Raw genomic sequence first — 27421 nt, 5'->3', positions numbered from 1 at the left:
ATATATATATGCAATCAGTTTTTTTTATCAATCATTAAAAGAAAAGGATTATAAAATCTTTTATAATCTAGAAAGTTCTGCTTTAGCCATACAAAATTTTTAGGCAAAAATCTCCTTTTTTTCTTAATTTTTAAATTAAAAGGGCATAATATCCTCAAATAAACATTTTCGCACAAATTGTTTGGCGGTTAGGTTGTAGAACCTAACCGCCAAATATAAATAAATAAATAATTACGATTTTGTAATTAAACTGAAATTGCATATTATTGCTCCTATAGAGAAAAAAAAGTCTAAAAATGGATATTTAAATAAAGAAGAACATAATTTCCAATTCCCCATAAAGTGTGTGTTCTCACCAAACATATAATACAGAATCTTTTCTAGCTTGAACTCATCCATATGTCTTAAACAACGAGAATTGCTGCTCTTTGTAATTAAGCCATAGGTAAGCACTATAAGCTCCAAGATTTACGAAGGCACAGATCCAATAAAATAAGAAATACCATCATGCTGTATTTGGTGATAGATATCTATAGATATATAAAGCATTGATGCCATGCTATCTACCATCTCAATATATTTTTTCATACCAATATTTTTTCGCGATGTAGACCAAAAATCTCTGAGACGGAAATTCTTAAAGCTTGAAAGAACATATCGCTGAAAGTCTTACCTATATGTGTAATTTGGCGAATTGAAAAATATAATATTTCAGTAAACGCATTATCTGTTTATGGTTCAGAGAGATTTCAAATATTTGTTTCAGAGAGATTTCAAATATTTGTTGTCAAGATTCAGGATGATTCCATGGCGGGAAGAGCATAAGTGTTATTATAATTTTTCCCATGCCGTATTATGGATATGAATCGAATTATATTTATGTATTCATATTTGGGTGCTTAAACATTACAGACGTAGATAAATATTTACACAATACTTTTGGCTAATATATTAATTCCATACTGTAAGAAAATCGAGTGTATCTTTTTATATTTCTATTATCTTGGAACTGTATCTCGATCTTTTCGCTTTTATGGTACGTATGCATTTTTTATTACTATATTATCTGATTATGGATATAGATTCAGTATAACTAGACAGCTGTATAATTAAACATTTGGACTCTAGCACCATGTTTTAGAACTGGACAACTCAGATAAAACAAAAACTGAAAGCAATTATTTTCCTTGCAATAGAAGTGTTTCAGTTTTATCACGTTTTAGTACTATATTTTTACTTGTGAATATGATGGTAAACGATTTTGTGTTGTATGTCATGATCATATTTTAAAAAATGAGTAATATATTACAGCCAACTGAGCTGAAAAATTAGTTTTAAAAATATTATTATGCTAACACTGTAATCATGTGGTGTATTATTTCTTGGAATTCAAGGTTCAATAGTCCCAAAAATTATGGTGCAGGAACCCTTTATTTAAGCAATCCCAATAGATTACTATTTTTTTTGTTGCTTCCAACCGAGTAAAAACATGTTAAAACATAGCGTACTGACAAATTCTGCTACTCCGAGTTTTCTCGGGATAATAAATATTTGCAACGTATAAATTCCCGAGTTAACTCCGGATAATCAGGAAAGCTGTTAAACCTAGTTCAAATACGTGCTTCCAACCGAGTAAAAACACGTTAAAACAAAGCGTACTGACAAATTCTGCTACTCCGAGTTTTCTCGGGATAATAAATATTTGCAGCATATACCCGAGTTAACTCCAGATAATCAGTAAAGCTGTTAAACCTAGTTCAAATACCTGCTTCCAACCGAATAAAAACATGTTAAAACAAAGCGTACTGACAAATTCTGCTACTCCGAGTTTTCTCGGGATAATAAATATTTGCAACGTATACATTCCCGAGTTAACTCCGGATAATCAGGAAAGCTGTTAAACCTAGTTCAAATACGTGCTTCCAACCGAGTAAAAACACGTTAAAACAAAGCGTACTGACAAATTCTGCTACTCCGAGTTTTCTCGGGATAATAAATATTTGCAGCATATACCCGAGTTAACTCCAGATAATCAGTAAAGCTGTTAAACCTAGTTCAAATACGTGCTTCCAACCGAGTAAAAACATGTTAAAACAAAACGTACAGATAAATTCTGCTACTCCGAGTTTTTTCGGGATAATAAATATTTGCAGCATATACCCGAGTTAACTCCAGATAATCAGGAAAGCTGTTAAACCTAGTTCAAATACGTGCTTCCAACCGAGTAAAAACATGTTAAAACAAAGCGTACTCACAAATTCTGTTACTCCGAGTTTTCTCCGGATAATAAATATTTGCAACATATACGTACCCGAGTTAACTCCAGATAATCAGGGAAGCAGTTAAATCTAGTTCAAATACGTGTTAATATTCTCTCAGTACTATGCGTATGCTTGGTAGCTTTATTTACAAACTATTTTTGTTTTAAGAATTAAGGAATAATTGCTTCTTATTTTAATAATTCGCAATTTCGATTGCCTCGTAAAAATAGTTTTACTGGCTCATATATGAAAGTAATATTACTGCAATTATAAATAATTCTGTTAGAGAATACTAAAAATGGTAGCAGCTACTTTAAACAGATCAGTGTGAAGAACATTCTTGGTGTTTCACTATACACCGTTTGGTGTGAAGTAGTTGCCATCAAATTTGATTGTTAAGATGACTATAATGTTTTGCAGTATAGTGAAAATCAGTTAATAGGAAAGTTTGCACCTGGCTATGGGAAAAACTTATTTCGATATTAGCAGAAATTATAATCTATAAAAGTGTCTTTCTGTTGACTATACTTGGAAATTAATAGAAAAATTAATTGATTAAATGGGGGTATATTTGAAATTACATATGAAATTTATTTCTATATGATCTGCTAATTAGAAACGCTTAATTTAATATTTTGCCCAATAATTGATGATTAATTCGAATATAAATACGCTATGACGTTGGAGATTTCAATCATATTAACTGAAATTAAAGGGAAACTAACGCCAGTTCTTTTATCTACTAAAATACATAAAATAAGAACATTTAAAAAGCTACATAACGAATATAAACTTCAATTTTGCTGCGTGATACTTTTATTACACACATGCATATATTTTACACTTATTAACTGTTCGGATTGTCGATCCATTGCATAGCTCATATAATCCGATGTGGTGTTTAACCTAGGAATTAGTGCCTTTAAAGGCGTCAATGCACTAAATCTTGCAATACATCAAAAGTGCTTTGAAAATGCATTTAGATGAGCGAACCATTGAGATTGCAGATAGGCAACACGAAATTGGTCTGAGTTATACCCCAGATGAAGAGTTTTCGAGCATTCCAATTAATCAGGGTTGAACACATCGCAGTTTTCGCACTCAGTCTTAATACAAATCTCCATACCATCCTTGGGGGATAGAGAATTCGAATTCTGCGACTATTCACAGACTGAGTTATTGATGAAGGATTATATATTACCAAGTATGGTTGAATCATGATAAATGCATTCAATGGCATTGCAGCAATTATCTACTACCTCGTTTTCATCTAAGAATACTGGGAAAAGCTTCCATAGTATGAGATCTGCAGAGTTAGGGACGTTGTCTCTGAGGAAATATTCGAATTTTGAACTATATGAGATAAATTTATAAAGATTGGATGTTAAGGTTAGCTTAAGATTACGGAAAACGAAATTTGAGTTGGAATTTAAAGCTTTGCGAAAAGATATTGAAACGGTTTTAACAAACGATACTAAAGTTTATCTGACAGCTTAATGCAATATATAATTCTTTACATGATTGAAATTCATTTATTTTATGAAAACAAGCAACATGAATTTTCCTGAACGTATTTATGGTATTCTGCATCAATATTTGGAATATATATCAGCATATCCTTCAAATGCAAAGCTTGAGTTTGGACACGCTTGGGCTTTAGGTGGTAGATAAACAATTTTCTTAACTTAATATTATTTGTACATATATTCTTAATATGCCCGCATACATTTATCTAGCGTCACTTGTAAACATGTTATTTTAAATCAAATGTTTCATCAAAGGAAGTAATATAAAGTTCTCTAACAATAACTCTACGCTTCATATGAATAAATAAACTAAAATGAATTGAATGTCTTCCATTTAAGTGCAAAAGCTTAAAGTTGATTTTCTAGCTATTTAAGCAGAACAAAACTTACAAAACGAAAGTTGCTTACGAAAGTTTGAGTGGAATTATAAATTCGATCAAAGCTTTATTATAAGCTTCCTGATACTAAACAATTTAGTTTGATACAGGTATAATTTCTCAAAGTTAATTCATTTTAATATCTTAATCAATGTTTGTATTAATTAATTGTAAAAATACTAAGTTATTTATCTTGTGCCCCGATGAAAGACTTATTGAAATATATCATTTAATAAGGCAGTAAAATGTTTTCCAAAGTTTCACCATTATAGGAGGACAGAAAGGTATCCGGACCATATGAGCATGCGAGTATGTCTACATTAAAAGTTTCAGTCTGTTAAATTTCTTATCCGCGTTAACTTTATACACATTTATTAATTTATTTACTGTCAGTTTGAAAATTTTCCCTTGACTGAGAAGTCTAAACACTATGACTTTAATTTGTTTATACCGTGCTGATTAAAAATATCCGCAATGATCGACAAATCATGGGTTAGAGTCCCTTTGCTGTAGAGCTATCAGTGGACGGTTTTCGTGTTTTCCCGTTCCATATAAAGCAAATGTAGGTTTGTTCCATTCAAAAGTCCTCCATGAAGGCTAATTTCTCCAGATGCTTCATCCAGTTGTTGTCTTGTCTTCATATATTAGTTACTTCGTATATTAATTACAAAATTATAAGGCTACTCAGGGTACTACTACTACATTGGATCAACTGAAAATTGGATCGGATGTTCAAAGCTGGTTGTAAAAAAATTTGTTTATGCCTATAACTATTTACTATACCTATGACTTATTGACTTCTAAATACCATGACTTTACAAATATTTCTATACAAAGTATAATTTTGAGGAAGAAAAACCTTTGAGTTAGAGTAAGATTAAAGTTTTTAATGCATTTGTACTAATTATAGATTTTACAATGATAAACTAAAAAAGCAATAAGGCTGTTCTTACTAAATTTAGTTAAAATGCATTTTTTAGTGAAAGTATCTTCTAGTTAGATAAAACAGAGATTGACGACGAAATTGGCAAGATCAAATCCGGATAAAAACGAAGTTTTTTTTAAAAAAAATAATTCAATACGACACATCTGGTAGCAAGCTCAAATCAGAAATTGCAAATCAATATTATCGAAATAGTCTTTTTTTAAGAAAAAATAAATTTAAGTGAGTCGTCTTGAAGTAAAACGATTCTAAATCACACACATTTTTCATTTCAACCAATGCAGAAGAAAAACTTCGAGTTCGCAGGTGCTTTTATTTAGAAACTTTACTAAATTACACACTCTCTTAGAACAGCTAAAAAGAAGCCATCATCTAAGGATTTTTTTTATTTCCTTTCTTTTACAATTTACTTCAGTTGCTTCAATGTACGAACATTTTCCCATCGTTTTTCATGTCCAACGCTAATGATTAGTCTTCTCCTTGCAGTGTACCAAGCTCTGATTCCAATGTCCAGTCTTTTAGTTGGTCTTTTAGCAAATGGTACCGTCTCAAAGGTACTCATTTTACCGTCCCCCACAAGACCGTTTGTTAAGACTTAAGAATGTTTTTTTCCGTTATATGTTATTTTTTTTTATCCCCCCATTCTCATCAGATGCTGATTATTTTCTTTTCCAATGGCTAGTATTTTTTTAGATAAGGATTTTGTTTCTTGACCATTTTTATTTCCTTCCGTTTTAATTTTTTTGTCACCCCAAAAAAAGAAGAAAAATATTTCTTAATTTGAAATCAAAATGAAAAAAATAAAGCTTAAAGATGTGTAACTTATTTCTTATGCTCATTAAGAAAATAATTAATGATATTTGCTGAGTCGATTTCTTTAATATTGTAAAGGTTTTTTTAAACATTTTCTTTTACTTATATCAGAATACGGTCAATTACTATAGAGTAAAATAGTAATAAAATAAAAAAAAATAAAAAATCACTTTTTCTTCCTGTTTTTTAAGCAAAATTTTATATTTGAAATTATATTAAAGAATTTTCCGAAGTATTTTTTCCTTGTGTCTGTCTCATTTATAACTATTTAATCTTCAAAGTACTTGGAACAGATGTAAATATTTTTTTTCTTTTCTCTCTGAGATATGCCGGTTTTTATGCTGAACTTGATCTATTGTCCGTATAATAGCAGATTTTCACTGAAAGTAGCTCCTGTCAATATTTGGAGCAGTTAGCAATTAGTTTATTAATAAAAAAAATATACTAATAAAAATGACTTGATTTATTAAAAGAAATATCCCTCCCTACTCATATTTTCTCTTTAAACTTTAAAATAAGTTAAATCTAATGAGTTGAATAAATTTTCCTCTTCTCATTTAAATATTTTGATTAAAAATTAGGCTCCTATAGTATTAATCACCAACGCAAAACAACCAAACTACATGCATGATCATTTCTTAATCCTAGAATACAACGTCGTAATTTTAAACCTTTCTTAAAAAAATAAGAGAGCTCTTACGTATTGAAATAAACTCGTTCAAAAGAATGGAGTTAAAGTAACTTACATTCCTGCTTCATATAAATATAGTGCATTTATTAAATTTTTAAGAATCATTTGCCTCTTCTTATTTAAATGCTTTGATATTAATTTCGTCTTCTATTTTATTAATTCCCAACGTAAAACAGCCAAATTATATGCTCATCTCTTAATGCCGGGATGAAACATCGTGATTTTGAACCTCTCTCAAAAAACAAGAGAGCACTTGCGTATTGAAATAAACTCGTCCATAAGAATGAAGTTCAGGCAACTTTCATTCGTGTTTCATTCAAATTTAGTGCATTTATTAGATATTTAAGAATCTTAAGACACATTCATCTAATAAAATAAGTCACTCCTGCACTTAACTGCGAGCAAAAACAGAATAATTTTCTCAGTATTAATCTACATCTCGAGGAATCGCTAATCTAAGCTAGTCCATGCGAAAACCTACCTTAAGTGGCATCTGACAACATTAAATATCTCTTAAAGTAATTTTCCCTAGTATTATTAAATTAACCACCTCTAATACAATGTACAGAACGTAAACTAGATAAGATATTCATGCGAAAAGTAAATCAAATATTTAAGTAATCGCATTTCCTCTTAAACTAGCCTCCAGACTCTATTCGTTCGGTTGTAAACTAATCTGCAACAGACATGAAGTTCATATTTAACTTAAGAATGGGCTGAGTAACTAAAGAAGAATGCTCGCAATTACGATTTATGAGCGTTGAGCCCCTTTTAAGTAAAATGCACTTTAGGAAAATGTTTGGGGTAACAGAAATTAATCTCATTTCTGCGAACGTAAATGAATGATGCACTGGCTTCATTTAGATGCTTTTGGCTACAAACTTTCCACCAAATAGTCATGAAAAGTTAAGTCGGTTTGAATATTTTATTGCGACAGAGGTGAATTTGATCGGTTGGTGTTTCAGTTTAATACAATTCTGTCAGCTACACAAATGCGAATTCATCCTCAACAAATAATAAAGATTTTTGTAAAATTCAATGCTTAATTCGCTAACTATATTTGAAGACGTGAACTAAATATTTTAGAAACTAATTCATGCTTTTATGTTTGGGATGACGGATCGGATTTCTGCCTTTAAAGATTAAAAGAATACTATGTTAAATCGTAATTAACTTCCAGTTATAGCAGTTGAATGTACTTGCAGATTTGCATATTATTACACTGCTTTGAAATAGGATTAAACTCAATAATATTCAAGTTTATTAAAATAGTTTGTTCAATCGCTATGCAATTCGATACAGTATAAATTGCAATATGTATATTAGTGAAAATATGAAAGAAAACTTGAAGATTTGAGCATTGATTCAAAACATATATTAGCGTAATTGAAATCAAAAAAGGAAAATAATTTAACTTTTAAGGAGAAAATTTAAAGTAATGATGGAGGGCCGTGGTGGCTCAGAGGATATAGCATTCACCTTCCAATGTGGTGACCTGGGTTCGAATCCTAGCGATGGCTGGTTGGTCAATACCGATTCTCCATCCTGCTGGCACCAACTAACTTGCTGAAGTTAAATGCTCTCAATGGTAGACGAATCATGGGTAACAGTCCCCTTGGCGTCAGGCTAACCGTTGCAGGTTTTTGTGGCTTCTCTCTCCATGTGACGCAAATGTGGGTTAGTTCCATTAAGAAGTTTAAGAAGTCCTCCATGAAGTTAAATTTCGTCCACTATTTCATCCAGGAGTTCCTCTGTCTTCTGGATTGGGTTCAAAATTACAATGCTACGGAGTTGAACATTAGTAGTCATGAGCCCAAAACTGGGTCGGCTGTTATACGATAGTTTTAAAGCAAATTTAAAAAAAAATAATGATGAGAAAGTTTTCCTTATTTTGTAGAAAGTATAATCAGTAGTTTTAATATTCCTGTGGGTTACGCTTTAAATACACAGATGCAATTTTAAATGGGTTATCTCAAGCAATTATTTGGGTTATTTGTGTATCATCGCTATGGTTTCTTGACTTGGGACTTCATAATGAATAACCACGTATTTTTCCAAAGTAGAAATTTCTGCGTCAAACTAGCATTCTGATCAGTACTCTTGGATTTTTCTTTTCTAAGATATTTCATGCTCACCAATTTCTGCCTTTTCCTCTAAACATCAGCGCAATGCACAGAATCATCTAACTGCTAACAAGGCAATTGTGGTGTCTTACACAAAAATGATATTCCGAACATTTTAAAATGATGCGCTGTTTTACAAGAAATTTCTCTGAATAATTTGAAATAGCGAGATAATTTTGTTCTTTTTCGAATCAAACATGATCTTCTGAACAATTTGAGATTATGGTTTAAATTGACGTGCTGTTTTACACTAAAAAAGGTCTCCTAAACAATTTCAGATTGTAGTTCAAAATGCTCTGTTTCTCACCAAGAATGATCTGAATAATTCGAGAATGTGGCTTAAAATGATATTCTCCGAAACTTTTAATTAAGGGCATAATTGTGGAAAAAATGTCTATTTTTAATTATGCTGCAACATTGCTCAATTGACTGCTTTTTATGCACAATAAATAATATTTGAAAATATTCCTTTAACGACACATGCTCCATAACATAACTTGGATTAAATATAGAATTTAATGGCAAAAACTTTACATTTTATATGCCAATCAAATTAATTGCTTTATATATAAGCTGCCAGCAAAAACCCGTAGTTAATCTTTCGGAGCAATCTTAGCGGTCCAAATAGCTTTTTGTTTTTGAAAATTTAAAACGTTCGAACGCAATTTTTGAGATAATATAAAAGTTTTAAAAGTGTTACCAAAACTCTTTCTTTTTTACTTATTTCTTCCACAGATATTAAGTTCAGACTTGTTGAAGAAAGATATAGCATAGTAAACCACCATATTTTTATTAATAACTTATATATTCCCGAACGGTTATTATAATCGGATTTAACTCATATTTTGTTTTTGAATTTTAAATTTTACCTACAGTAACTTCAATTGAGAATAATCAATAATGCTTATTTTATTGCTACATATATTTAATTGTTTGCTCTAAAAATCACTCACCCAATTTCCATAACCTCATTAAAACATTAAGTTTTGCGAATACAGAAGACATTCTTAAAAATATCCAAACTCTTCCCTAATTTTTATTTCTGATAAAACATATATGAACAGCTCAGAAATACACATCCTTTCGAAATGAATTTCTTCTTTTCACTTGATTCTTAAACCTTCTCTTTTCTGTCATAACTTGTTTATTCTTTGTCTTTCAGTTTGTTCTCTGCTCAAATCATTCTTTTTTCTCATATTCTAATTTTAAAAATATTCCATTTAAATTCGTTAATCCTACTCTGACATTCTAGAAGGAAGTAATTATTCAGTAAAGGTGCTTCCAAAAATTTCTTTTTTAGTTGTTTAACCAAGAAAAAAAAAGGAAGTTAGGAGGAAAAGTAGATTAAAATTACTCAGCTAGGGGTATATTGAAAGAGTTGGGAAAAGAGTTGTTAACTGGAAAGTATAATTGGTGATAAAGGTAAAAAAAAAATCANATTTAATATATATGTAACGAGTTAAAATAGATATCATATATCAGTTTTGCTATATCAATTTTGTTATTATATCAATTTTTTCTTAAGTATGAATTATTAATTTTGCCTATACACTGAGATAAAAAAAGAGTGGACAAAGTTACTAGAATATGGTAAGATGTATCCTATTTCTTGCTTTTTGAGAACACCAAAATAATCGGTAAATTTTTTCCCAGTAAGTGCACTTGCAATGATTTTTGTACAATTAGCAATAAATAGGATTTTATAATGTATGGTAAAATTTGTTAAAAGTGGTAAAATTTCAAAATTTTATCATGATACTTTGGAGCATGTCAAAATAACTATTCCTTCGGTTAAATTTGTTATTTAATTTTGTATTATTTACTAATTGTGTGGTAATGTGAATTATAATTTTCAAATTGCCATTTGAATGGAAAAATTACTGAACGAATTCTTTAAACATCGTATGTTTTAGTTTTATTAATCAGAATTATGGATTTATTTTACTAGAAATATCATTACCGTTCAGCACTTAGTTTTTTTTTCCTCCTTGCACTATAGATATTAAAGAAGAAAATTTGTTTCAAAACTACCTAAAGCAGACTTTGTTAATTAGACTAAATAATTTCAAAACAAAAACAAACAAATAATATAAATTTAACAATTTAATTTATAGAATAAGCACAATTACGTAATGATTTTCAGTTTTTTCTTTCCTGTATTTTTTCGTTCCTTTCTTTCCTTCTTGGAATTTCTGCATATTAATCTAAATTTTTCTAAATTTTCTAAAATACACAAAGATGGCCCCCTAAAGTACTTTATTTAATGATAGCCGTTAAAAATTAAAAAAAAGAGCAGCCTTTAATATTTCGACTTCATATCGAAATCACAATTGCATTGTTAAGAATATTCATTTCTGTTTAACAATATCTCATCTCAAAATTCAAAAATAAAATGTTTTTTTTTTAAATGAAATAATATCTAACAAGTCATGATATAATAAATTAAACTTTACGTCTTTTCATTGAATTCTTAGATAATAATAAAATTTAATTAATAATTCTGATGCAATATAATTATGTAACATAATAATATAACATAATAATATAACATAATAATATAATATAATAATAAAATAATTTAATCACTGATAAGTAATATAATTTATGACTTAATGTGTTTTCATCAATGTAACGTAGTATAACGCCATGAATAATATTTATCATTTATTTTTCAGTAAGATTTTGCTTTTCATGCCCTAGAAAATTAGAAAACAAAAAGTTACCCTTATCCTGTTTTGATAGTATTATTAATTCTCTAACATTTTATCATAACATAATTTATTTAATAATTAGTAATATAGTTTAAATTTTAATATCTTTCCATTGATAGAGTGTCGGTTACCAGTATAGGATTTCCCTTTTATTTTTCAGTAGGCTTTTGCGTGGTTTGCCTTGGAAAATTCGAAAACAATCACTCAACCAAATCCTGTTTTGATTATACTGCTAACTAACTCTCGAATATTTAATTTTCTAAAATTTAAGAAATTGACGAAACTGTGAATATCGTTTTTCTATTTTAATATCCATTAGCGACTGCTTTTAAGAACGGAAACCATCAATTAAATGGAACGTCATCCAACGAGTATTCAATAAACTAACTGACATAGGAACATTGTTTTAAAGTGAAGCGCTATGAAACGCTGGCCTTTTAGTTCGCCTAACATACCCTAAGTGAAATATAATGACCAGGGTTTCAGGATGCGGCATTAATGTCATCCTCAGCTGTTTGGATTCTGTTTTGAAGGAATCGATTTTGACAAACAAATGCGGATGTTTCTCAATATGCTTGAAACGTCAAATATCCAATGATCAAATCATTTGAATCATCGTATCGTTTTTTGTTACATTTATAACCGTGAGGGTAGAAAAAAAACAATAACTACTCAGCTGTTAAAAAACAGAATTCCTATTGTCTTCGTCTCTTACATTGTAACGTTTTTTTAATTATTATTTTGATCATAGCAGTTTGAAATTTTACTCAGTATAAAGGCTTAATAACATGCAATTATTTAATTTTACATTATACATCTAATATTATCGTATTTCTAGACATTTTTGTAAGACAAATATGATAAAGCTGATAAAAATTTTTTAACATTTATTACTCTATGTTGTCAAAATGATAAAAAAAAAAATATTCCCTATACAGCCCATTGTGAGCCAGGGCGTGATGAAAGATAAGGCTCCTCAATTTCATGACCAATGGCATGATTGTGGCAATGTGATAAGCACTGCTCACAGGCCACCTTTATTAACTAGACAAACTGGCCCCAATCGTTCTGAAGTTGGTTGTGCTTAAAGCCGCCAATGGGGCTTCAAACCAAGTTCTTCATTATGACAGTTCAATGCCTTAACTACTGAATATTCTTGGCTCAAAAAGTTGATAAAGGTTAAGAGATATTTGTATGCCAAAACTGTTGCAAATGGGTACGAAATATGCAACTATTATACTTTAAATTTGTTTTTAAATAAGCACACAAAGAGATCATTTCAGAATGAAGTTTAAATTGCAACGTTAACTGAAAAGTTTTAACTAACCTGTTCATGATTTTTTAGCCATTTATTATTTTTATTTATCAATGTTGTAATATTACACTGTTTAATGAGAATAACATAATTTTTAGAAACATATAAAGTATATCATTAAATTTAGTACTGATATAACAGTGATACGAATTCTTTGCTGCTTTCGGGATCTTCCAATAAGCTTTCTGTTTCTGTAAAATTTATCATGAATATTGGCAATTTGAAGCAATACTTTTTCGATATTTTTTGTAAGAGGTCATAAAAATAACAAATAAAATTATAACTTGTTCTGATGATGGGGACAGAACTTATGCTAGTAAAGGAAATACTCTTTGTTGTAATGCTCAAAATAGGACTAGTTTTGATGATAGAAATAACTATATTTATATGTTTACGTTGTTCAGATTTCTCAGCCAAGCTTTAACTTTGTAGTTTGCAAGTCTGAATTTAAGACATTTTAATATATCATTAGTTTTTTTATTCACTTTTAATACCTCTAAATGAGAAAAAAAACTTGATAAACAAGGTTATGGTTAGAGGAATTTATTTAAAAAAAAAATACTAAGAAATAGTTTGTTGTTAATTTTCCTGCGAAAAAAAGAGGAAAATTATTATTTGAAACCCAATCTCTGGATGTTTTCGTAAAACATTATGACAAAGGATTTAGGATAGAGTGAGAAAAATATTTATTTGATAAAAAAAATATTATATTTAAACAAAATCTTAAGTTAAAACTTATCTGGAAATAGTAATAAGGAATAGTGAAAATATTGTGAATTACTATTATATTGCTTCAGTCCCCTGGATACATATGTAAAAAAAATATGCAATATGGTTTAGAATAGAGTAAACAAAATATATGTTTACAATTGTATTCAGGACATGATGTTTGAAAATATATTTCCCTTTCGAGAATTGTAGATATTTTTTTAAGTTGGCGAGGACGCACTCTGATAAATGCTTACTCTCCCTTCGAATCTTTTATTCCATTTTAAAGAAGTTGGTGGAAGAAATTTTCTCCTTTAGCGCGTCGTTGGAAAGCAAGTAGAGCTTTTTTACCCTCATGTGGCACATAATACTATTTCCATTGGGATCTGAAGATGCTTCTGATTTATTTCAACCATATTTTATCATTTCGATTCATTTTGCTGTGATATTGTTCTAAAACTTTAAGTTCTTTGCCAGTCTTTCAAAGTTTAAGTCTGATGAAATAACGAATTGAGAGGTTTTATATAAATTCTTTTCTACAACTTTTGAAATTCGAAAAATCAAAAAGGTTTAATGAGTATAAGAGGAAGTCTTTTTTTTATCAAAATCTAGATTATTAAAATATCTTTTTACAAAACGCCTAATGCTCATTTTTATTAATATAGTAAAAAAATAACTATTAAAACTATTAATTAACTCAATCAATCTCTTCAATTGAGCAATTGAAATGTATGAAAAAAATATTATTGAATAGATCCATATGGAACATCTATATAAAAAATATTGAACATATAAATTTGAAATATATGGATGTATACAACTTCAGTTTTAATTCCACATTTATATAACATATGATTAACGCCTCAATTTTTTTAATGGCTAGATCATATTTTTAAGAGATACTATGCTCAGAGCTATGCATAGTTTATAAAATGAAAAGGTGCTTACATACAATACGACAACTGCTCTAATCTTTATAATAATAATTATAAATTTTTCCTTTTACTTATATTTGTAACAATTTCTATTTTGAAATATTTTACGATAAAACCCCCCAAAAAATAAATATTCCAAAATCCTAATGTATATATTCCGAAAAAATATTTATTAGGAAGAAGATGGGCAATTTAATGTTTTAAATAAAACAAAATTGTCCGAAATACATGGTATTTAAGCACTTATTAAGAAACAATACGAATTCAGATTTTAGTTTTAAAAAAAGTTGCGAATCGAAAATTGACATTACAAAAATAAGGATACTAAACAGGAGGGAAAAAATAATTACTTACAATAAAGTTATAAAAATGTATACATAAACGCTTATATACTTTCAAAGTAGCCGAGCTGGTGCGTAACTTAAATTAAAATAAAAATCTAAACTCTAAAAAGAAATCTGAAATATATAGAAAAAGAATTTTTTATTACTTTTAAAAAACGACTGTAAATGCATGGCTAAACAACCATGTTATTAATTAACATAATCAAATACAACAAGAGACACAACAAATGAAAACCCCCATCAATTACAAAGTTAAGCAGGATTGCGATTAGCATATAAATTGAATCTGTGTATTGAAAATATTTTGAGTAATCTTACATTTGATTTCATTTTTCTTTATATCCATTGCAAATTTGTTCTTTTACAAATTTTGAAATAAGAATTACAAAATAATTAGTTTTGAAAGATCTTGATTTCCTTAAAAAGATAAATAATTAAAAAAAGAAAATGAAGGTAATTTTTTGATATTCGAAAAAAAACTAGTGTTCCATGGCATTAAAATATAATTAAAAGAAAGATAACTTAATATAGAAGGGAAGGAAAAAGTTATTTTAATTCAGAGCTTTGTGTATGAAAAATTTTTTAAGATTCTCAAATGTTTTTGCATTATTTTTTTGACAAAAGAATTCTAATTCTGTCTCCACAAAAGGAATTGAAAAACTAAATTTTTGAGATAATACCTTCTCTTAGAGAAGTAAATCTGAATTCATCGTAATTCATGCTCGTAAGTTTAATAACAATTAATTTAAATTAATAAGTAAATTATTATTAGTGCATTGGTTATAAATGCTTGCAAATAGTGGTATTCGCAGTTACTTTATTCAAAAAATAAACGAAAACAATAAAAACTTTTTAAAGCTTTTAAGGTAATTATTAACTGAACACAATAAATTTAAAAACGTTGTTACTTTAAACAATTAAAATGTATTTCTCAGTTCCTTTTTTATTAAAATCTGGCACTCTTTTCTTATAAGGGAGCAAAATTTAGGGCCACTTATCAGCCATGGACAAAATTTCCAAAGAGTTATTAAAAATAATGATAAATATAGAATTTAGATTAATTATTTTAAAACTACACAAAATATAACGACCTCAAAGATAATAGTATGTGTTGATTAATTCATTTTTAAATGAAAGTCGTTAATTGAAGAGTACCACTACATTTAGTAGTTAAATCTAATATTTTCATGATAAAAAATTAAAAGTAAATAACTATGAAATTATCTTACAAGAATATTTGAAACATTTTCAGGTTTTTTTCATAATAACTTAAAAGAGTTTCACCATGGAAAATTTTCCCATTTTTCTCTTCTTTAATTTTAAAAAATTAAACTCTTAAACCATTTTCTAGATATTGATAACAATAATATCCAATTTGAACTTAGATATCCAATTTCTTATAATTTATTTCATTTTATTATTATCAATCTGGACACAAAATTTTTATTTAAACTTGGAATTAAAAATTAATAAAAAAAGTTTTTTTTTACAATTTGCTGTTTTCACAAGTTCGTTTTCGCCTACGTTTTGGTTAAGGAATTGGCTATGCACATGTTTTAGTCTTACAAACAATACATAAAAGTTGAGTTTACATTATGAAATTACTTTTTTTTAGAAATTAGATATTGCTTGCATCAAAAATAGATTAAAAAATCTGCTAAGCGTAGAATCATATTGTTGGCCATTTAAACCACAATGTTGGGCTTATTTGACGTTTACACACGTTCAAACTTATATCATTTAACGTGTCGTACTCCAGAAATGTATTTAGACATTTTCTCTTTGCGGATACGTGCATTTAAACATACTAATTTTAACGCTTATTAATCTTCGCACGTGATTTTGTAATTACGTATTTTATTTTAAACCTTTGTTGAACAGCCGACACAAATTTTAAATTTATGGTTACCAATGTTCAATTCCATAGCTTTGTAATTTTGAACCTATTCCAGAAGATAAGGAAATTTCTGGATCAAGTTTTAGGAGAAATTTTGACCTTCGTGGCGGACTTTTTGTTGGAACGTACCCATATTTGCGTTACATGGAGAGGAAACCCCCGAAAGCCACCCACGGTTAACCAGATGGCAGGGGGACTCAAACCCATGATTCGTCTACCATTGAGGCTAAATTTACGTCAGCAATGTTGTCGGTGCAAGCCGAATGCGGAATTTACGTCTACCAGTCATCACTGAGATTCGAACCCATTTACATCTCATTAGAAATCGAACGCTCTATTCCATCACGGTTATGTAAGTATGTATTGGAATTACGTAATTATGTTTAATTATTAATTGTAATTTGTAGTTAAGTATTGTATCCTTGTTAATTTTCCAAAAAAATTACTCTTAACTTACCTAGAACAAATCCATCTTTACTCCACTGTACGCTTCCAGCTTGATTACCAATCCTACATTGAAGTTCGACTGTCTGTCCTTGCACTACATCCGTGTTTTGAGGCTTTACCCTAAAGTATTGCTGTTGACCTGCTGGAACAAAAATAAAACTTTAGAATAAAGTAAAACAACTTATTTATGAGTAATAAAGTATGAAAAAAAAAACATTTTGCATATCTAGAAAAAGGACAACGGACACGGTGCCTGCAACCATGTTATATCAAGTACACCAATAAAAAATATGGACAAAACTGCCAGAATGTGGTAAAATTAACCATACTTCTGACTCAACAGGAACACCAAAAAGCTTGGCAATTTTAACAAAAGAGCTTTGGCAATGATTTTAGTAACACTTACAATAAAATATGGTTTAATAATCTTGGATAAATTTTGGTAAACGTGATAAAATTATAAGAGCAATAACTTTGATAATCAGAATTTTCGCTAAACCATTATAATATAAACGGGAAAACTACCAAATCAATTTTTTAAATACAGTTGCATTGTAATTTCAGTAACCAAAGTTAAGTTTTTTTCTACTGGAAACGTCATTACACAATGCGGTAATTTAACCAGAATTTTTACAGCATGTAAATTTACTGAAATCTCAATAGAGTGTTTGGATTAAGGGTGTTTAACAATAAACTTTAGTTTAGGAAAATAAATAAATAAATAAAAAAATTTGAGTATTTTTAATTTGAATTTCGCCTCTATTTTAAATAATCTATATTTTTTTCAGCTGAAAAAATTATCTGGATCTGTTTAAATGAAGTCATTGATTAAGCGTTATAAATATCATTATACTTTCAAGAAAACATCACCAATTTGGAGATAATTTTGGAATAGTATTAAAATTTATAAAAATCACTAAAAATGCTTTAACTTTTATATATTATTATAGGTCTGGACAGTCAGGATTAGTCAAATACTTTAAAAAAAGGTTCTTAAATACTTCCTCATATTGATATTTCTTGCCATTTTCATCACCAGCAGACAGAAACTTGAGCTAATAATGAAGAAACGTAACATTTTCAAGCTCACAGCAATAGCATATTATTCTCTTATATGTTTATAAATGCTTCTTCACATCGATGTTTTGCGCCATTTTCATCTCCAGCATACAAATACGCTTGCTAAAAATAACGAAACTTAACATTCCCAAGCTAACAACAGCATATTATTCTCTAAAAAGCTTTATTTCATGTGACGCCAGAGCCTGCTAATACACGCGAGAAAAAGCTTTAAGCGTATATCACTGCAAAGTTTTGTGCAATCAAGTTTTAAAAAAAATAATTTACATGGCAAGATTTCAATACAAAATCTGATTAAAGTTGCCTTTGTGAAAATGGTTCAACAAGCGTCATTATCATAGCAATACAATAGTAAATTCTCAAAAATAAAGTTTTTGAACTAGGAAAGGATTCATGTAAGTAAACTAGATATTTGTAATCCACAATACGTTTTGAATTGCAATAGTGACAGTCCCGAAGGCATACAGGAAAGTTAGTAAGTCTTAGAATCTGGCATTTGTATTTATTTTTATCATCGATTGTATCGATAAGAATAAAAAGCATGACACTAGAGCATTTAGAAAAGAATTCTTATTTTTCGAATTTATATCGAAAAATAAATCCTTTTGGTGCACTTTACTTCACGAAACGCTTGGGAGAAATATATCTCTTTTAAGAAGCAACGATGGAAATAGACAAACAAGCTACTAGCTATGAAATAAATGGCGGATGAAAGAAACTTTTCTTTATGTCCTTAAAGTCCTTACAAAAGAGAAGTCGATAAAGTTCCAAGATCTAAATTATTAGCGAAAAAGAAACTCACAAAAAAATGGAACAAAAGCGATATGAGAAATGTAAGAGCATTTGACGCTGCAAATAAATCTATATTCATATCTTTCAGGAGCATTTAAAGGAAGAAGCCGATTGATATATTGAATAAAAAGTAAGTCCAATTTCAAATGGAAAGTATGATTCCATCGGAAATTTAAAAACGTTAACTTTCCAATATAACTTGAAACTAGTGATAGCGTTATTAAAAATTTTATTCTAAGTTTCATTGGTCGTTCGCTTTCTTTAAATGCACCAACGAAATTGAAACTGATTTCTGTGTTACCAGACGCCGTATTAATAAATGTGTTGCTATAATGTAACTGCAAAAATATGTAGTTATTTAATTTGAAAAAGAATTAAATAAGTGTGATTATTTACTTGTTTAATGAAAATAATGCAAATAATAAAATATTTTATTCTGTCTGAATTAATTTAGACGTTATATTTCATTTAAATTCTGATACAATTCAAAATTGCAAAAAGGGAGTCAATTTATGATCGTAAATTTAAAATTGCATTATTAAAACTCCTATTCTCAATTTCTTTGATTAATTGTTCGTATTATTCTAGAATTTCAATAATATTCAAACTCATTTCAGCATCCACTAATGGCATTCAAAAAAAAGTAATTTAATAAACTGTAGTAAATATATTGTTTTAAAAATACAATTTAAGTGAATAATGAAATAAAAAAATTTCCTTAGAGAAATTGAAGTTGTGAGGACACCATGATTAAATTCAAATTATATAATTATGCACTACATTGTATTTGTGATGTTCAACGATTTAAACATTTAATGAAAATATTTCCTCACTTTTTAAATTTTTCAAAACTTGTATATATTTGAAATTTTTGGTTGCCTTTTATTATTAAAACAATGTTACTGTCAACTGTAAACTCTGTGCTTATTCTAAAATATTAATCTGAACATGTAATTATTGAAAAAATAAAATAAAATAAGTGTATTAATTTAAAATAACGCATTAAACATTTCTTTAGTTAAAAATATTGAAACTTTAATACATTTTTATGTCTGCAAGAACTCAACCATCAATAATCATTTTCTCAATCAAAATGTACCTATAACTTTTCATTACGATTGTTTTTATTTTTATATAAACAGCTATTTAAATGCAAATGTTATAAAATAATTATTAGATGAAAGAAATATTCTTTGATGTAAATCATAATAGTTAATTGGTTGTAAATATCACATTTTCTTTAGAACTGAGTCACACTTATAAAGAACGATCTTTGTTTTTTGTATTCCACTAAAACTCAATGATGCAGTTCGTTCACAGTTTACACACTAGATGGCAGTAACAGTTCCAAAACCCGTCCTGCCGTCACAGTTCTTGAACGGATACTTTCACCCTAATTTGTATATTGATGGTGAAAGAGTTGAAAGTTAACGGTATGCAGGCACTTAAAGAGGAGAAAATGAGCTTTTTCCGGCTATTGAAAGATATGCGTAATCGTCACATTTTATGCGGATGAAGAAATTGAAACAACCGAAAAGTCTTATCAGTATATTCAATCGTACAATAGATGCCACAGTGGAATTATTTTAGTTTTCACACAAAGCTGTTTAGAATTCACAACTTTACAACATCTGAATTTTTATTTATTTTATCGTTTCTCTAAATATTATTTGACTTCAAAAAGATTAGGAATTAATAAATAAAAAGATGTTTTTTGTTTTTATTGAGCTAAATACTTTTATTTCACGCGTACTTTTCGCGCAGTATGTTTAAATTAAGATATTAGTCTTTATTTAAATATGTTTTTTCGCCTTTAAAAAATTTGTGTTCTGCGTTTAACGGTTGATAATTCGATTGATTCTATTCATAATTTTCAGGTGACGTCATTATTCTTTATTCGATAATAATTCTTTTACCAATATATTTAAATATTTCTTTCAGAAAAATAAGTAAAAATAAATAGTTAAAATCATACAGATATACAAACTACAATTATCGATCCTTACAAACTTAGGGGATACTCCTATTGAAAGTGGTTTAATCGTTCTACTTTAAATGCACAATTCAAATTCTCAATGTCTAAATGTATATTTTATATGAATTTTTATTTTGATTAAAAAAAAGTTACAAAAATATTGTTAGCAAGGCATAGGAAAATATATTTTTATTGAAATGAATTGTTTTAAAAGTATTTGAATTCTACGCAAATTCGTTTATTTATAACAAAAAAGGGAAAGAAAGAATATCTCTACCCTTTTCTGTAGATGAAAACCGATCGAACAGATCGGTCTGTTTTTGAACGGCATGGATAGAACAGTTTGGAGAGGGTTCCAAAAGCTCCGAACTGACCCATTTTAATCACTTATTGTAATAATCTAAATTTTATATTATTTAACTGTTGCTGCATCAAAAAAACACCAGTCATATAAATATAAATTTTTTTGTCTTTTAAAAGGCACTACCATCAATAACAGAAACATTTTCACAACTATTCAGCAAAATAAATCAATGCTATAGAACGCTTTTATTTCCCTATCCTAAATAATACTATAAAACTATTCTTATTTCTTAAATAACCTCATTAATGCATACAAGAACTGGATTAAGTCTAATGTATTATATGCATTGATAAATCAAAATCATTCAAAATTATGTGTAACTGTTTATGAAAAAATACCAGGCTAATATAATCTTCACCACTTAATAATAATATTTTGTTCACTTTAAAGGCAATAACTATTTACTGAAACACTTTCACGGTTAATAGAACTAAGACAAGGTAAAATATAATTTTTTTTCACTCGTAAAGTATATCTTAAAAATTTTTATCGCATTTAATAGCCTCACTATAGCAGGACAAAGCGAATCCAATGCAGCACATGAGTCAACAGGCATGTATAACTCAATATTATACTGAATAGATGTTATTGTTGCTGCGTCAAAAAGTACCGGGCATAAAACCGATGCTTTTTTTGTCCACTTTAAAAACACTAACCATTCATAAAAGAAACACTTTCACTATTATTCACCAAAATACATAAGACGAGGTCAAGTAATCATAAAAAAAATGTTTTATCCTTTAGTAGCCTCATCAATGCAGACAGGAACAAATCCGATGCAGCATATACGTTGACAGGCTTGTAACTCAATATCAATCATAAGAAAGATAGACAGAAAAATCTGGAATTCAACCTTCTTGCTTGAAGTACGGTAGAGATTGAAGTCATAATTTCGCCCAAGAAATGGCTAGACAAGGAGGTTTTAAATTGGTACTCAGGGCTTTGGAGTGGGTCATAGAAAAGGGGTATTCAAGGTGAATCTAACTTGCCAAGACAACGCTATGAGACTTCCTAACGCCGTTGCCTAGCAACTGAGTTAACATTGGTTTTTTCTCTCACTTAGGTATTATGGTAACGAGGCGAAACCAAATTTAGGAAGATAACCCGGTCTCGATGGTCTTCTTGTCAATACTTGTTTCATATTTCAATGATTCAGAGATGGTTTCAGAGCTCTGTTTTTTTTAAAAAAAAAAAAATTCATTTTGGAAAGAAAAGCCGTAAAATATAAGCATTTTTCCAAGTGAATTGCGATGAATTCTTTTTTATTGAAATTTTGATAGCTGTAACATGATTTTTCAATTTTATAACTGAAAAAATATCTTCTTTCAGTTTTCTTCGTCTGTTTTTAGTGTTTACCAGTAAAATTAATAATAATAGTTTTAAACAGTAATCTTTATAGTACAAAGGATAAAATGATTGTTCGCTTCAATATATCTAAAACTTAGCGGATGAATTGTTGCTTCCATTGTCTTATATTTAAAATATCTATTTTAAATCGGAAAGAATTTTTGTTCTTTAATGAACATTTTAGTTGCTGGTATTATTAATAGGTTATGTCATACTCTCATTTTATCTAATAAAACACTAATCCTCGTAGTAGATTTATTATATTTAGCGTTCAATTCTGTAACGAAGATAAAGTTAGTAGCAAAACAATTTCATCGGGAAACTTTTCAGAACTCACCAATTCAAACTAGTATTAATTAAAATAATAATATGACTTAATATATCTCTATTAACAATCTGTAATAGCCCAGCTCAACTAATCACAAAATAATATCTATTTATCTAGAAAGAGACACTAAAGGTACTAGACACACTAGAAACAGTGTGCAAAACCGTTTGATTTAATGTTTCTAGTTGTCAGGAAAAAAATTTTGCATATGACTATCCTACTTAAGAGACAATATCCCAATGTCATTCTAACTTTTATCCTTACTTAAGGGTAAAAGTTTCTAAAAAAGGCCAACGGCTTCTTTTAACAGAGGTTAAAGGATTTGAATAAATCTAACTAAAAAAATATGAAGGACGAAAAAAAAAAGGAAGAAAAAAAATTAGATTCGCTTGTACCATAAAAATTTAAATTTTTCTGACGCAATCCATATTTGCGATGCAAAATTATTATTTTAACGAGTGTTTACTTAAAAAAACTGTCTTTACGCGAAAATATTATTATTTATGGTTCAGAAATACTAATATTTTGAAATAGAGCCGTTGTGGATCAGGGCATACAGAGCTCGTTTCTCAAAGACGTAACCCGGTTTCGAATCCCATCGATTGCCGGGATTCGAAACCGGGTTAGTACGACTGCTATTGTGGTGTCGGATCACGGGATAAAATCTCATTGCCACCAGTCTAACCGTGGAAGATTTTCGTGTTTTTGCTCACCACGTAACACAAATGATGGTTAATTCCATCAAAAGCAAATTTTTTTCCGATACTTGACACAGTGCCATACCAGATTCATAAGCCCTTGTCTACTGGATTGGGTACGTATCGCTGTACGGATTTGTACATAGGTAGTTGTCAATTCAAAATTCGGCTGTTCAACGATGATTATAAAAAAAATTAAAATGGATAAAACAAAGTTTCTTTAAACTAATATTAAATTCCTATTTTTACGATTTTTCTAACATTTTAGTTTAAAAGTTACAGTTTTAGCTTTCTTTTAACATTTTGTTTAAAATAAATGTATATTTCAAAACCAAAAAAAAAAAAAATCATCCAGATTTGTTTCATAATTTGATACCTAATACCAATGTCTCTTAATACATAATTAATTTGAAAATGTCGAATGGGATTAAGTTAATTTTTATTATAAATTAAGACAAAAAAGTTTCTAGCTGTAGTTAATATTTTCAGTTGAAGAAATTAATTTCGATACTTAGAGAACTGTATATAATCAAAAATCAATGTACTACGAAAATGTAACATTTTTAAAATAAATTAAACATGATTTTAATTAGCAAATTTTAATATTTCAAAAGTTAAAATTATTTTATGGTTGTCATACTTTGAACTTAATTTTATTAATCTTTCAAATAGTACTAGCTGGGTTACACAGATGAAAACGTTTTAAAGACATTCATCTTAATCAAAAGCTTAAATTTTTCTTTTAAATTCAAAACCTTTTTGAATTATAACGAAATTTATACAAATGAAATAAAAAAATAGATAACTTGGATGAAGAATATTCTAAAGAAATTGCTCTTTAAAATCTTTAAAAAATCCTAGCACGTGTATCCATCTCCAAGCTTGCATTATTCGCTTGAATCGCTTTCACAACTTAGAAAATACTTCCGGCGCCATCCATCATCGCTAACTGCTTTTGTAGTTAGAATTGAAAGCAGTAGTCTTGTCTCGAAAACATATAGAAAAAAACTATGAAAAACGATGGCAACCATTGTTTTTTTATTTCTTTAAAATCTTACATAATTTTTGTTCTATCATCGGTCGAAAAAAATGAATCTTTCACTGGTACTAGGATTTTTAAATTCTGAGTTCTTCCCACTAACAAGCTTTACAATACATTACTGAAAATTATAATTCTTAAAAAAATTACAGGCACTTAAATGCGTTAATCGGAATTGTTATTTAGTTAGCATGTTTAAAAAACAAATTATAAACTGCAACTTATTATTGTAACATTCTTTTTTAAGGTACTAGTGCAAAACATGATTTTGGTCAAAATTTTTGAAATTGTGTTTATTGTAAATTTAGAATGCCTCTACTCTTAACTTTCTAAAAATACTTCACTTTTGTTTGTACTCCTATTATTTTCTAAGTTATAGCAGTTTTAGCAAGATTACAACAGTGATGAGATTAATGACTTTAAATCTTTAAATGCCTTATCTCAAAATCAGATTTTTTTTTTCACATTTTGCATCACCTTAAACACGATATCTCATGTTGTTTTTAAAATACTTGCTTACAGTTTTTCATGTGTGTTTATGATTATAGTACGCATGTTTTGGTTTTCAAACTAAGAGACAAAAATAGAATTTCATCTTTTATGCATGCTTTTTTTTGCAAAGTGCGGAATTTTTTAAAAATTTGCTTTAACTACATTGATCTCTAACTCAGAAGAATATGCACTTACTCTTAAGATAGTGGAAACATAGCTGATAGCATTGTAATAAAATCCTCCAAGTTTTTCGTTTGGTTTTTCGTGATAGTATTTTTTACAGTGTTTGGCGTATATACAAAAACATGCTTACTTGAAAATGACCATAAATAATAATTTTTTACCTAAAAATGGTCGCGTAAAAATAAAATAAAATTAATGATAAATTAATTATTAAATCTTTGCTAGTTTTATAAGTTTTCATGCATAACAAAACAAATAAACTAGTGTTCTAAAATTTTATATTAATATTTAAAAAAAAAAGTTGTCGAAATTAGTCGGACACCTTAAATATAATCGGGATAGCTTTCAAATAATGTTCATTCAGACTTATCCAAAAGAAAAGACAGAAAAACATTTTCCAAAGACGAGAAAAATATCAATCCTAATGAATTTAATTTATCAGTCCCTAAGGTTCGCAAAACATCAAAAGTGGGGGGAAAATTACGTGTATGAAAAGAATATTTTTTTCAGGTCAATAAACAAATTGATCAGGAAATGGAATCGAGTTATACTATTTTTTTTTCTATCCCTTTCTTTTCATCTGATGACGAAAAAGCTGTCTATCTTTCAATGAAAGGGAAGAAAAATAATTAAAAAAAAGAAGACCGGGGAGTGAAGAAAGGAAAAAATAACAGAGAATTCAGCTTCTGGAGGCATTTCGAGAGCTTGTTTGACTCTGTGGCTGAAGCATTGATTGTGGGATGGCAAAAGAGAGCTCTAATTAGTATAAAGAATCGGGGGTCCAATTACAAAAAGGAAGGAGGATGAAAAAAATAATGATGAGGTGAATTTAGGATCGAAATCATAGGGAGAAAAAAAAATCTCTCAATAGTATTGGGACTAAGAATAAATATATATATGCTGTTTTTGTTTTGGGGAGGAAGAAATGATGCGAAAGAATGAAGGCAAAAAATAAGCTTCAAGAAAAGAATGTGTTTAATTACTTTTCGTCGCCTCCTAAGCAAAATTAACGTGACAGATATTCGGAGAAATTGACACTTGAAGATATATATATATATTTTTTTTTTGAACTTAAATCGTAGATAATGAAATATTTAATTACAGCGATACTTGCAATTATTAATAATAAAAGATGTAAATAAAAAATCGAGTTTTTGAATGGAATTTTTTGATTTTAATCCCTTAGAAAGAGTACAAGCATTAAAGAAAAGTTTAAACAGATTTATTTTAATTTATCACTGTAATATAAGTTTTTTCTACCATGAAATTTAAAAATGTATTTAATTTAGTTCATTTATTAATAATTCAATATAAAATATATATGTAAAGTTAATAATTTACTAACTATAAGAAAATATAAGAAATAACAGAGAATTCAGTTTCTGAAGGCATTTCAAGAGCTCTCTTAACTCTGTGGCTGAAGTATTAAATGTGGGATGGAAAAAAAGAGAGCTCTAATTAGTATAAAGAATCGGGGGTACAATAATAAAAAAGGGAATAAAAAATCCCTCAATAGAAGTGAGACTAAGAATATATATATGTATATATATTAGAGTAGGAGAAATGATACAGAAAGCAACCAAAAAAAAAAGAATAAAAGAAAAGAAAAATCAATGAGCTGCGAGGAAATGTGTTTAATTACATTTTGTCACCTTCGAAGCAAAATTAACGTGACAGATTTTTGGAGAAATTGACTCTTGAAAATATATTATTTTTTTTATTAAAATCGTAGATAACAAAATATTTAATTACAGCAATACTTATTATTATTAATAATGAAAGATAAGAATAAAAACTCTATTTTTTAATATCACTAGGAGGCTTCGCCCCCTGCTCGCTGGCGCTCGCCAACCCCCGGAACTGCTTTCGCAGTTCATTTCGGATTGCTTCGCAATCAGATGCTCGCTTTGCTCGCTCATTGGATGCGTTCTTAACGTCTAGCTTTTGTATACTTTTTTGAACACTGAAGTTCCGAAAACTTTTCACTGTAGAAAATTCTAAACCTGTGCATTTCAATATTAATTTGAAATTG

The 27421-nt window shown here is 28.7% G+C and overlaps 1 protein-coding gene across 8 annotated transcripts in view; it reads right to left on the bottom strand.

The window, feature by feature from the left end:
• The window catches only part of LOC107443592 (nephrin), a 236093-nt gene that overhangs the window by 71408 nt on the left and 137264 nt on the right, over positions 1-27421 (bottom strand). For 4 of the 8 annotated variants that reach the window (XM_071181527.1, XM_043046461.2, XM_071181530.1 and 1 more), the window contains exon 2: positions 17102-17230. In XM_071181527.1, coding sequence (XP_071037628.1) covers positions 17102-17230 — 129 coding nt within the window. Of the gene's footprint in view, positions 1-17101; positions 17234-27421 lie in introns of all 8 variants that reach the window. The other 4 variants (XM_071181526.1, XM_043046460.2, XM_071181529.1 and 1 more) reach the window with 1 other exon arrangement.

Source organism: Parasteatoda tepidariorum, chromosome 5 (assembly GCF_043381705.1).
Source record: "Parasteatoda tepidariorum isolate YZ-2023 chromosome 5, CAS_Ptep_4.0, whole genome shotgun sequence".
Classification (NCBI taxonomy): domain Eukaryota; kingdom Metazoa; phylum Arthropoda; class Arachnida; order Araneae; family Theridiidae; genus Parasteatoda; species Parasteatoda tepidariorum.
This window is presented reverse-complemented; position numbering and strand designations above follow the sequence as displayed.